At 35.2% G+C, this 13,963-nt stretch overlaps 3 protein-coding genes across 3 annotated transcripts; 1 reads left to right on the forward strand and 2 right to left on the reverse strand.

Annotated features, from left to right (window-relative positions):
- Positions 1-88: 88 nt before the first annotated feature.
- LOTGIDRAFT_196756 (hypothetical protein) lies at positions 89-5,455 on the reverse strand. The gene is made up of 10 exons (XM_009066709.1): positions 5,117-5,455; positions 4,512-4,573; positions 4,053-4,362; positions 3,465-3,671; positions 2,985-3,177; positions 2,664-2,763; positions 2,137-2,275; positions 1,690-1,809; positions 1,129-1,374; positions 89-710 (listed from the first exon to the last, which is right to left on the reverse strand). Exons 1-10 carry the CDS (start codon positions 5,366-5,368, stop codon positions 528-530), a joined length of 1,812 nt encoding a protein of 603 aa, XP_009064957.1. The 5' UTR covers positions 5,369-5,455; the 3' UTR covers positions 89-527.
- A 979-nt stretch (positions 5,456-6,434) lies between these two features.
- LOTGIDRAFT_222194 (hypothetical protein) lies at positions 6,435-10,575 on the forward strand. Its single transcript, XM_009066710.1, has 7 exons — positions 6,435-6,531; positions 6,645-6,802; positions 7,376-7,680; positions 7,978-8,159; positions 8,808-8,980; positions 9,265-9,375; positions 9,650-10,575. Exons 2-7 carry the CDS (start codon positions 6,649-6,651, stop codon positions 9,808-9,810), a joined length of 1,086 nt encoding a protein of 361 aa, XP_009064958.1. The 5' UTR covers positions 6,435-6,531; positions 6,645-6,648; the 3' UTR covers positions 9,811-10,575.
- A 1,865-nt stretch (positions 10,576-12,440) lies between these two features.
- Positions 12,441-13,650, reverse strand: LOTGIDRAFT_132288 (hypothetical protein; the record flags this gene model as incomplete). Its single annotated transcript, XM_009066711.1, has 2 exons — positions 12,441-13,022; positions 13,465-13,650. Coding segments are annotated over 2 exons (768 nt in total), but the record flags the coding sequence as incomplete, so codon positions are not given.
- Between the last annotated feature and the right edge of the window lie 313 nt (positions 13,651-13,963).

A 13,963-nucleotide genomic window follows, 5' to 3' on the forward strand; every position in this document is an offset into this window, starting at 1 on the left:
GAAGACCAGGACACTGTGCATTGTGTAATGAGGGAAATAAAACTTGACTATGCTTTAAGGGATTTCTCATAAAAGAGATGTAACAACAAACATTGTATTGTGATATTTTTTTAGAAATCAGCAAATGAAGCATACAATAAAGAATGCAGGACAAGGGCAGACAATCCTAACATTCTTGCAAAAAAAAAAATAAACCATGTCATACCACTATCATCTAAGAAATCTTGGGTATATGTAGTAACGGAATCCCAAAGATGCAAACAGACAGCATACAAAATCTGAACAATAGTCCAGAGAGACATCCATTCATGCCTTTCCCATGTGTGCACAGTATCCATATCCCAATGGTATTCCATCCATTTTTCATTATCCCATCTACTTTGCAAGTTGAGATGTTCCCACCTTCTTCTTTTTTTCCCAAGTTTCTTAAAATAATTTATTAACAATTTCCATTTTGTTGTTTCTGGAGAAAGACTCAGTTGTCTAACACTTTCTGTTATATAAAAAAAAAAACAAAATGAACGAAATTAAAAAATAGCACGTAGAGCCTCCATCTTCGATTCTGCTTCTTCTCGCTTGGTTGTGTTGGTTGCGTCTGCTTCAAGATATTGTTGTTTATTTAGTTTATTGGATATCAGCCTCTCGGCAGAAGTTATAGCAGAATTTATTAAATCTTTATACTGGCTATCCAGTTTTTGAAGTTCAGCAATCTACAATATAAAACAGATCTTATAAAAACCACAGAAATATGAAAATGATTGGCGGCCATTTTGGACTTGGCCAAAGAAAGTAACTACGAGGTACAAACCAGGCGCTTTTCAAGGGAAAAAGGTAGCCATTTTGAAGTTTGTCCATGGATATTAAGCTTTCAGAGGAAATAAGGTAGCCATTTTGAGTTTGTGCATGGATATTAACCACAAAGTTGGGACTACATACCCTAAACTAAAGTAATCTCAGAACTGTAGCATTAGATTCAAAATTGGCTAGAAATGCTTCTGACCATTTAAGGCAAAAAAAAAATTGAAATGTTCAGGGTAATTAAGGAGTTCATCCCACACCCTCAACCCCCACCTTTCAAATAAAAGTCTATGACTCAAGCTCTACATGGAAATACTTTTAAGCTTTTACCTTCTCAGCAGCATCAGAAGCTTCAGCTTTGAGCTGAGCTTGAATGGAGCTGATCTGCTGGGTGAGATTAGCATAATCTGCATTGATCTTCTTACGACTGCTTCCAAACGTGGTTGCATCTTTACTGCTTTTAAATTTATTGATGGCATCATCGTAACTCTGATAGAGGGCGCTTCGTTTATCCTGGGCGTCCTGTACTTCATTAATCAAACTAGAAATTCTCAACTTGCTTTCTTTGGCTTCATCCTACAATTAACAAAATATTGTTCATAAAATGTGTAATAGAACTACTGCTGGGGAGGACTGTAGTTGGATTAATTGAGGTGCTTGTGACATCTTTTTACTGAAAACAAATGTTCAGACATTGGTTGACTCGTTTACCCATTAAAGTTGGCTAGCCAATTGGCTTTCCTATAAATGTCTACAGAAAATCTACGCACGATCATTGCCAAGAGGGTTGGCCATTGACCAGCTGGTAGAAAGAATCCACACAAACTTGGGTTTATTTATAATGGATATTTCTTTTCGACTGTGGTCTAGATTAGAATTTTCTATCATTACCTTAGTGATGGAGAAGTCCAACCTAACATACACTATAACAATAAGAAACAAGAGATAGAAAGCTCCAACCACTAACAATGGTTCTTGTAATAACAACATCTTTTGGAATGAATAGGTAACCTGAAAATAGAGATAAAATAAAGTTTTACATCTAACAGCACTAATCTTAATTCATGAAATGAAATTGAGTTTTTAAGCCCTACTTCTCTGAACCTCATTGGAATAAAAGACAACATAGAGTAGGTACTGAATCCAAGACCTTCGGGTTAGCAAGCATTCAAATCGCTGAGACTGCACACTCCTTGAAAATTACAGGGCTAGACATTTAATGATGTTTTATATGGGATATCATCTCCACTATATTTTGCCAATTTTCACTAAGACAAGAGCCAAATTTGGCACAGAAACAGATTTAAATTTATCTTGTAACCCATTGAGTGTACTTACAGTAAAATCTTGAATATGCTGTTCTACTAAATTAGTTTTATATAGAACTATAACAGGTCTGCCGACAGTATCAAGATAAGTATGATGGAGCTCATTAGAGCCACGTTTAACTGGATATGGTGGATCTACAACTATATCTCTACAAAATAAAATTGGGAAATTAAATGAAGATCGAAATGTGCGAAATGTCCACGTATTGCAAAACTTGACAAAATGTTTAAAGTTTAAGGTAACTCAATGTCTCTTATTGACTCATGCTGCGGACACGTTTCGGATACAAAATCGTCATCAAGACATCAAATTTAATTTTTTTTCATTTTATTTGAAGTGTTCAATAAATGTCTCTTATTTGACTTGAACTCATCTCATGCTTCCTAACATCAAGACAAGGCAAGTTTCAAAAATAAGACTGAGTGTATGAGCAAAGCAAACATATTCTTGCCAAATAGGCGCTTAAAGTTAGGAATATCACCAATATTTTCTATGACAAACTTGTTGTAAAAAGCTTATGGTAAAAGAAAACTTACTTGGATCCTTCAGGAAGAATTATTCTAACAGTTACTTCATCTACTACCATATCATCATAGACATGATCAATAAGTCTCATTTTTAACCCATATTCGTTACCTACAAATAGACACGATCAATTAAGTCCCATATTCTGTAATTATAGAAATGCTTAACACCGAAGGACCTCATTATCCTAAGTACCATAGCAACAGCGCCTCCATAAAATGCTGGGCTTTATTGGAATTAACAGATGCTTTCAGTGTCTCATATACACATACAGGTTCAAAATCCTCTTTACAATCTATTTAAGTCAAAGGGGCTAGAATGATAACCATTACCTCTGTTGAACAGGTATTCATAGCTGGGTATATTGTATCCAATATAATACTGAGTTTTCCAGCCACCAAACAATGGAAATCGTGGTCGGATCTCAATCTCGACAGAATCTTCCAGTTCTCGTAAATTGCTTGTGGAAACGTTGCCAATCTCGTCTCGGTAATAGACATCACGAGCTGCAGCAGGGAACTGAGTCTAAAATAGAAATAATTTGGTTTTGAAATTTTAAAGATGAACTGATGAAGAAAACTGAATAATAAATTGAAAATCCATATCTTGGAGATTGCCGTGAGCACACAAGGAACCAGAAAAATCTCCAGTTCGTCGTTTACCATCGACAATCATATGATGATCATGTGATTGAGGTGAAAAAGAATCTGATTGGATAATGATTCTCACGATAGTCTTGTCATGTAAGTGCGATCACACAAGTCGGTGACAAAAAACGTTCGTGTCCCCAGAATTAGGCTTTCTCTACTTACTCGGAATGATTTTATGGAAGAAACACCATCGTTATTTCTCTGATAATCGAATCTTGAGAAAGGACCCTTCAAGGTGGCGCCACTGTGTCTCATATCAATATGTTCCTCGACGGCAATGTTTCCCCAGTGAGATATCTCAATAATTCTCTCAATACTGGTCACTGTCAGGAATGGACTGTTATTTTCTTCATGAACTCGTAATTCAGCCTAGAAAATAGAATCAATGATGATTTAACACTGAATTTACTCATTTGGCTCAGTGAGTAGGATACTTGCCTTCTATAATGAATATTGATGATCCAGGGTTTTTATCTTTTTGTGCTATGAATAAGAGATTTGCATACTTGTTATTCAAGGGATGGAGAAATCCAGTAAATAACCCTTGTGAAATGAAATGGACTTATACGTCTAACTTTTTAAAATCCAATTTGGTTAATTATAGACGTTAAATAACACCATGCAGATTTCTAACTGTTGAGGGATCTCAAACATGCACAGTCTGCAGCATAAGGGCCTTCAGTTTATTACTAGATGACTTTCCATGTATGCCCCTGCATCACTGGAAACTGGGTTGAAATATGTAATTACCTCTGTGAAAGGTTCTCTGGCTTCAAATGGTCCGTACTTAATAACATTATCACTGACAGAGACAGGCTTGGTACGAGTGTATGATTCAATATTTGAAGATGTAGTAGTGACACTGGTAGATTGAGTGGTAGTTTTATACGGAGAGAAGAAATACAGGTTGCCATTAAACACCACAAATTGTTTCTCAGCTTGTGTGATCTCAGCAGGGTAAGGGGTCAAAACATGGGCAAACACTGTCTCAACTTCTAATGTTGTAGTTTTTCCACTTCCCAGTGGTGAGCTCAACTCAATGCGATAAAATGATTTATCTCTGAAATTGAAAGTAAAAACAATACTAGGAATAGGCTTAAAAGTTTCACAACTGTACAATTTTCAGCTGGTGTTTTGACAGAGTAGTAAAAATCATTGTAATGCTTTAGATGCACTCAATATATAAATCTGCTTCTATATACGACTTACTTTTGATTAGCAACTGATGTTAATTTTACATCTAATTTTTTCTCTTCATCTCTTGATTTAGACTGAAAAAGAAAATAATAATTTCTAAATCTTCATGAGTGAGAAGGGGCTGACAACTTCACAAAGCAGTTCTTAGATGTAAGATGCTCGTAACTTATGAAGTTATGTGGCAGATGTTGTTATCTAAGACTGTCATGCTCACTCACCCTGAGCACCTAAAAGCCATTTTTTATTGTTTATCAACCCCTTGTGCAGAGAATAAGTGCACCCTTGGCAGAGAAATTTATCTTGGAAGGTGGAATTTATCCCAGGAGCAGATTTCAAGAAAGCAACCAACGGCAACAAGATTAGAAGTCACAAGTACTTTATTAAAAAAGAATTTCTATGTGAAATTACATGACCAGGGCCAGAGACTCAAATTCGATAGATGCCAGTTATATTTATGATAATCACTGTTGAGTTTTTGGGGGAATGATTTGAAAAAGTGGCATTTTCAGAGACAGCTCTTCAAACACCTTACAAAGAAGGTAGAAAAGGCCCATCATGCCGGCTTGGTACACGTCATTCATAAACAAAAATAAGAGAAAACATTGAAATGAACTTACAACAGCTCCAATAAATGAAAGTTTATTTTGTAATGAATTGTCTAACACAAATAAATAAGATTTCACTGATGATGAACCCTTGTTTTCGATAGTGATGGATGTCGTTATTTTTACTATATGACTGGAGATGTCGATCTTCCTTTCCACTTTGGAATTCACCAAATCGTTGTTGATGCTATCCTGATTGGCACTGCAGACAACATTTAAGACAATGGCCAAAACGCACAACCGAAAATGCGTTGCCATTTTCATTCAATAATGCAGATGAAATCGGATTAAAAAATCTCCAATGTTTACAATTTTAATGGCCGCCTCCAGTGATCGGCAGTAGCCTCGATATCATAACGCTGTGCTGGCAGGTTGTTAGCCAATAGAAATTTGACAACGTTAAAATAGTAGGGGAAAGTAGAGGCTAATCGTACACACAAAGCCTTACTTCATTTTGAATGTTTTCTCTTATTGGCCTACGAATCAATTGAAAATATCCGAATGGGTGTAGAAACCAGAATATATTATGAATTACATCCCTCTGTATACTTCGAGTAAACAAAATATCCAAGTTAAAGACAAGTCTCTAATAGGGGAAATATGGGAAGAATGTATTCAAGATTCTTAGTGTTTGACACCCAGATTTCTTCTTACTGAGTGTAAAAGAGGCTAGGTGTATAATGGGGGATTGTTTAGAGTCTTCAAATTTACAAGAAAATGTGCACCTCATTTCAACAACTCAACTAAACTAAACCTCCTTTAAAAAAAAAAGCCCAGTTTTATAGTATTGGTGTATTGTGAAGAGTCTAGATGGAAGCACTGGCCTAGATCACATAGCATTAGATAAACTTATTAATTATATGAATTTTAATGGAATTTCAAGACATCTGACTGAAATTGGAATGAGCAAATCTATGCTATCTATATCCCGATACACATAATGTTGTTTAGGTAGATAACTTCTTTAAATCCCGTTTAACAGTTTTTTGATGGGTCATCAAAAGGCTATCAAGATATTAAGATAATCCCTTAATCCGCTAATCCTACACCAAGTAGTCCTTTATTACTAATTCTATAATTGGCCAAATATCATGGGATGAAATTTTGACCCTGGGTCGAATCGTCGTGATTCCGACAAACGAATGCTCATTAAAAAAATAAAATTGTTTATCATTATTTCATTAATCTATTGTGTGATCAATCTCCAGATTAATAGGTCATTGCAAAAACACCATTTTTGATTCACATTTCATTGCTTCTGGTTACGCTTCTGTACACATCACGAACAAATAAACTGACAAGTTGACTACGCACGAACGCTAGTAGAAAGGACAATCCTGTGACGTAATATTACATTTCAACCAATAAAAGCCGAGAAGCCACGTGACTACCAGCCATTCTCTTGAACGAGCACGCCATCTTCAAGGGTAAGAAGGACATTTTTATGAAATTTTTACCGATTATTTCAATATGACCCAACAGATCGCTTAGAAATTTTTGTAGAAATTTGATCACTCATTGCTGTACGTTTTTATTGCAGGACAATGTATTCCACGTTCTTAAATTCGGCAAAAAATGGCCAGTTTGTGAATCCATTTCGGGCAACTTGTGAAGCCGGCAAAAATGAAGATGGATCTGTCAAACTTGACGGACTTGAGATAAATCCAGCAAGAAGAATCAAAGCAGCAGCTGTTGCAGGTAAGTTTTATGAAGACTTAATTGAACGTTTTTTCTGCGGTTCTGGTCCAGACATTGGCTTGACATTTTTTTTGTGTAGTTAAGGCAAGCAAGGTCAAAAGTGTAAATGGATCAGAGTTCTATTTGACTTAATCGTCTGGCACAGGTAAGCCCAATAATCTAAGGTGTAGTTAGACAAAAAGACACCTGAACAACCTTTCATATGCTCATATGGTGAACATTGCAATCTAGACAACAGAAAAATGTCTCATTTGTACATAGTGTATAATTTGGTACAGGTACAGACTAAAATGACAAGTTTGAACGCTACCATAGTATCTTGATTTGAACAGTCTGTCATTATGGTGAAAAAATACAGTTCACTAGCTTTTAGTTAGGCCTAATAACAAAATAACCTTAGCTAATGTCAATGGGTGACAATTTACTTCTGTTTGCTGTCAAAATTGTATCTCTACCTTGCATACGTTAGGAATTGTGCCAGTGGCTGTCAAAGTCTTGACCCAATTTTCCCTTGTTGCTCCTAGTCTTAACTTTTTGGAGATCTGACCAGTTCATGTTTTTCTTTCTTTGTAGATGAAACCAGCTGTGAATTTGGTTCTACGAAATATTTTGCCCTGTGTGCATTTGGTGGTGTTTTAAGTTGTGGTATTACACATACTGCCGTTGTACCCTTGGACTTGGTCAAATGCCGTATTCAAGTAGATGCTGGCAAATATAAGAATATTGTAAATGGATTTAGAGTGACGCTAGCCGAAGAAGGGTTTAGGGCTCTCGGAAAAGGATGGGCACCAACATTTATTGGTTATTCCATGCAAGGCTTGTGTAAATTTGGGTTTTATGAAGTTTTTAAGGATGTCTATTCTAAAATGTTAGGAGAGGTTTGTACTTCATTTATTATATTTCATCAAGGGAAAACATGACACCAGACTTGGACTTTGAATCAGAACTATGCAAAAAGAAGAAAAAAAATCAGTCGAAATATGCCATATCACTTAAGGCCCTTTTGCGATTGGTGACGTCATCAAACACTTGAGTTTTAGTGAATTTGCAGGATCTGATTGAACATTGGAAATTTGGAATGGTGCAATTTGATAATATCAGTGTCCCTGATACACATAATAAGGTTATTAATGTGGAATATATATTTGAAAATCTGTTTTTTTTGTGTATTCCAGGAAAATACTTTCTTATGGAGAACATCATTATATTTAGCGGCCAGTGCCTCAGCCGAGTTCTTCGCTGATATTGCACTATGTCCCATGGAGGCTATCAAAGTACGAATCCAAACACAACCAGGCTGGAGTAACACATTACGAGAAGGTTTCCCTAGAATTTTACAAGAAGAGGGCATGACTGGGTAAGATAGCTGCTTAGACTTTCTGTGTTTGTTTCCCTTTTTTCTGTGGGTTGCTTCACTCATTCAAAGCTATCGAGTTGCACTCGCTCAAGTTACCAATAATAATTGACGCAAATTCAATAGATTATGTTTGAATTTATTATTCAATCTGATATTTACACCAAGTTTTTATGTTTCATTCTATTCTGTGGGTTGCTTCACTCATTCAAAAGTATGTCACTCAAATTTAGGAGTAATAAATTCAACCAAGATCTTGCATCAGAATGTCTATCAGTTCGTTGCCCAGGGCTGGTTGGCTTTATTTATGATGCCCATTTACTAAACCTTAGGGATACTGAGGCCCCGGGGAGAATACTTAGCCTTAGGGAGAGCAGTTGATGACTGATTATACATGTTAAAGATCCCTTGACAATTAAGTCATAAAAAGTTTGAAGATGTGGCAAAATTCGCTCATTGCACACTGCCTCATAAAATTCAACTTCAGTCTTTGTTCAGGCTATGTTGTTAAAGAACTGTATTATTTTTTCACTTCTACAAAAGGCTGTTGTTCTGCAGACTTTCCCTCATTTCACACTGCATGGAATGGCTATATTCAGTAGTCCAATCTGGTGCAGAAAGGTTGGTCATAAAACTCTATTTTCATTTCAGTTTCTACAAAGGTTTAGTGCCACTATGGTGCCGACAAATCCCATACACCATGATGAAGTTTGCTTGCTTTGAACGAACAGTAGAAGCTATATACAAATTTGTGGTACCCAAACCCCGATCTGACTGCACCAAAGGGGAACAACTGGTGGTGACATTCGCAGCTGGTTATATTGGTAAGAAACCTTTCACTAATCTAGAAACGAAGTTCAATGTAAACTTTGATGCGGATCTTGCCAGATTTGGAACAGAATTAAAGGGCAAAGATTCTAATAAATTTATTGCAAATGAATTCCTATGGATACATTTAAGTAAAAAATATTCAGTAAAATATATGAAATCCATGACTAGTTGTTCTGTGGATAGTATCTGAACAGATAACTTACTATTAGAACAAATCCAAATTCAGGAAAATTTGAGTTATATCCCTTGAATCAATATTTTCATCTTGTTTTTTCAGCTGGTGTTTTCTGTGCCATCGTTTCCCATCCTGCTGATACTATTGTATCCAAATTAAACCAAGACAAGGGCAGTAACTTTATGGATATCGCTAAAAGATTAGGCTTTATGGGTAAGTGCTGGTGATATGTATATTTCTTAGGTCACATGTCTGTACTTCTGTAGCATTTCTTAACCTACAACTCGTTTTTTTGGGCTAAGACAGGGTGAACCATAGTATGTCAATGTTGCTTTCTTGGCACAATCTCCCAAATAGCATTGCTTGTTTGAGAACAGGTAAACACCTTTAAGGCAAATTTTACCTACAGATTGGCCATTAGTCTAGTGTCTCTGCGCTCGATAATCAAAATCATATTTCAAGTTCTACAAACCTTTTATTTCTTCAGGTATGTGGAAGGGATTAATGCCCAGAATTATCATGATTGGTACCTTAACAGCTCTTCAATGGTTTATCTATGATAGTGTCAAAGTCTTCTTTAGATTGCCAAGACCCCCACCACCAGAGATGCCAGAATCGCTCAAAAAGAAACTAGGCATCACTCAATAATGAGGATAGTAATTAGCTAATTAATCAACATGTTAACGAGGTGATCTGAACTCTTGATGTGTGAAGATGATGATATTTTGTGAACATTTTATAATAGATTCCGTTAAAAACTGTTAAAATTTGTCGTTACTGAAATTTATATTTATTTGGAGGAGAGTCCACTCTAAGCCACATTAACTTTGTTTTCGAGTACATCTCTGGAAATATTAGTTACCTTCAAACTTCCTGGGGGAAAGGATTTGAGCAGATCTAATAAATTTAATTTTTGGATGGATATTTTTGTTTGCTTTTATAACAGAAAATGTCCTTGTTCTGCTCTAAATGAATTTGTTGCTATCTGTGGATGTTGTTTTTTGGTTATGTTACTGACTTTTGGGAACCAATGCCATCTAAAACTAATGCTTCAACCACATTTATCAAAAGGCTATGGGTGGAATACTAATCAGTATTATGGGGGGAAAAAGGAAAAATGCAGTTTTAAGTTTGATTCCTTTCATTTCAATATTTTAAGGAGATGCCAAGCCTGATAGCAGATATTCAATTGAATTTCCCTAATTGCACACTGATGGACCATACTCTATAGCATGAGAACTTGTCATTTCTTTAAAAGCTGAACTAAATTGTATGTGGTTTGGCATTACCCTATGGCCAATATGTTACGTTAAGATATTAAGACAGTTCCAAGCTGGTTAAAAATTGTTATATATTTATTGATATTTGAAAGTCGATAGAAGAGTGAAAATAAACTCAGAACATTTTGACAAGACCTTAGTTTTTATTTTTGGTCATTGGAGAGCGTTAGAAGCCGCGGTGGCTCGGTTAGACATTGGCCTGGAGGTCCTGGGTTATATCCCGGCAAAGATCCAGATGAACTTTCAGAATTTTCAACCTGGTTTCCCTTTGTCATGATGCGGAGAAAATATGGACTGGAAAAAAGCGTCCAGTTGTTCCTATGAGAAGATAAACGGATGCCCTGTGTGCCATAGGCTATGCACGTAAAAGATCCCTCAGCAGTTGGAATTGACAAAATTTCCCTCAATGCTCACAGCATGGTGTTGCCCCAACATTGATAGCCCACTAGGTGCAGAAGAGTTGAACCTATTGCATATTAGGACTAGACAATGATTCATAATAAAAATTAACAATAAATAACAATGGTATTTCTCAATGTAAAATGAGTCTAGTGTTGCAGACTCGGCAGATTGTGAACATGCAAAAATTTAGAGAAAATAGTCTCTAAATTCACAGATTTATTGTCAGTCATCCGAATTATAACCCTTGGATTGATGATTATTACTGGATTGACAACGTTCAGATAAGTTTAAATCTTACAGTTTGCTTCTGTCAATGGACATACAGACAAGTGGACAAAGACTCATGATAAATATTATCTAAATTCACTGGTTTATTGTATAATAATGATCATAAACAATAAACTGGGTTGAAAATTATTGAGTTAATAAACTGGGAAGACTTGTGACTAAAATCGTAACCAAACCAACTAGGTGGGATTTAAAAATTGTTGACGTTTAGAACAGAAATTCACTAATATGGTTGTCTAAAACCATCACCAGATATCAGAATAACATATGAAATGTGCCACAATGATAAAACGGTACATACATATTGCTAGCATATATTTGATCTCCAAAAATAGATATAGAGAGGATCACTGTGTATCCACACAATTCAATTCCTGTAGGGTAACATGAATTCCTGTATTTATGAAACATCGCAATCCAGTTATTTGCTTTACCAGTCGATAGAGCCATCCATTACGATTTACATTCATACACCTGGTTGGTTTACAATTTAATGAAAAGGGACAAACGTCTGTCCATGTCATTAGCATTATAATGTGAGGTCATGATTTTAAAGAATTCAATTCCGCTTGTATATTTAACTTTGATTGCAGACAAACCACTCTTTGTATTTTCACTTTCAAAAGTGTTATGGATAGCCTGGATGGCAATGAGCTCTATCTGATGATAAAGCAAATAATCAGAAGGCTATATTCCTTTACGAGGAAGAGTTAAATGCATTTTAAATATATCTGTAACCTTAGGTACAGAAAAAATGTTATAATATATAATTGAACACAAAGGGCGAAATATGAAAGCCTGTTGACTGAATGGACAGCCTTGAATGCAATGATCTTAAACTAAGTGCAATGACTTATTATTACTACCAATAGCACTTTTCTAATAAAGCCTTAAAACCTCACACTTAATATATAACTTCATTAGCTTAAAAATTTGACAAAGAATAAGATATTCTGATCAAATTAAAATAAAGTTGAAGTTATTTCGTTTCATTCATTTTCTGTGGGTTGACTCACTCATTCTGAATATATTTCGAATTCAGATAAAATCCATATAACCTTTGAGAACCTGTCATGCTCTATTCATGCAATAGATATATCAGTTTGGACTTCGTATACATGCTGTTTCTAGATCTTCCTATGAGATGAGTGAAGTTGCCCACAGAAAATACACAAGACAAAATATCTACAGCTCAGCTGTAGGATTAATATATAACTTCCTACAAATAGCTAATATATATTTCGGGGGGATATTATTTAAAAATAACCGTAACAAAACCAATAACAAGTGGGACAACTGGACAAAACATTAACAATTTAATTTGCGTAACCGAATCAAGCGTGAAGGATCTATTCTTAATTTTATTGATCGCATAGCCATTGCTCGACTAAAATGACGTGGGGCCTTCGTGGTTTCAGAACTTCCTTCAAAATTGGCCTCAATTGATGATACAACGCCAAATAAAACACCTAAAACTAAAAATAAAATGATAAAAACTGTGTATTGTGTAATTGATGGATTTGGTGTTGCTTCCATTTCGCGGAGATTTGCTTTAGCAGGTTGGAATTCAGGATTAAGTTCTAAACACTGCTTAAAATGGAACGACGCCTCGTCAAAAAGTTCATAAGCTTTAAGAATTTCACCTAACGTAAAATGTTGTAACCAGGAATTTTCATTTGCGTCTTGATATTTCAACGATTCTCGCGTCAATTTAATTGCATCTTCCAAATATTGTAGGTTGAATAAAACTCGTGCCAAGTTCAGTAAAATTCCAGATTCTTGAGAAGATAATGTCAGAGCTTTCAGGAAGCATTCTATAGATAATTGTGTGTTTCCTTTGATTCTCCAGAAATTGCCAATCTGATTATAAACTTCACTGGAATCTGGTTTCTGAAAATAAAAATATCAGAAGTCTAAGGGAGTTAACAATCGTTTAATAATCATGTCAACCCTCTAAAATTTATCAATAAAGTTAACATCATACATAGATTTTGTGCTTTGAATTTCAGCTTCATAAGTTTCAAGTTTATAGGTCATATGATTTAGTTAAGGCACATTAGAAGGGTGAATTTGATCATGTGCTTTACGTCGTTTAAACTCAGCAATAGTTATTTGGTAAGAAATAAAATAGGGCGATTTCCTTGATAACTCAAGTATTTATGCATAACAAATTACAACCCAAATAGGAAAGCATTCATAATAAAGTGACCTTGCTTCTGAAAAGTTACAAACCCACCCCATTTTTAGACTTTTGTTTTTTTAGTAATTTATGTGTTAAGCTTTCAATGAACATGAAATAATCTCCTCTTCAAAAGTCATGTCACCAACCTACCTCATTTTTAGCTTTAATTAATTTTTGTTCTAAATCATTCAGATCTATTTCTGATGTTCTACGGCCCTTTTTGTGGAATATTAAAGCCACTTCAGGCTCTGGTATATGTGGATGTTTGTGGCGATTAGCAATTCCCAATAAATGATCATAATCTGTTTTATTCACTAGTTTGCCACAAGACAAAATTTTTGTTGATTTTCTATTTTTTGAGTCTTCATTTCTGAAAAAAAAAGATAGTTAAATCTGAAAATTTTGAGATTATATGATGATATTTTTACAATTACATTTGGTTAAAAACTAAAATGATATGACTATTGACATTCAAACAATCATCTTGATAAGCTTAGGCTACTGACAAGGAAATCTAATAAATACTGCAGACTGTCTATTTCAACTGTATGTTCACTAGCTTTGGGTCAAATCTCTCCCACAGCACATGACAAATATATAAAACCAAACTAAAAGCACATATTTAATTACTGATTTAGGATAGGAGAAT

This window comes from Lottia gigantea (genome assembly GCF_000327385.1).
Source record: "Lottia gigantea unplaced genomic scaffold LOTGIsca_79, whole genome shotgun sequence".
Taxonomy (NCBI): Eukaryota; Metazoa; Mollusca; class Gastropoda; family Lottiidae; genus Lottia; species Lottia gigantea.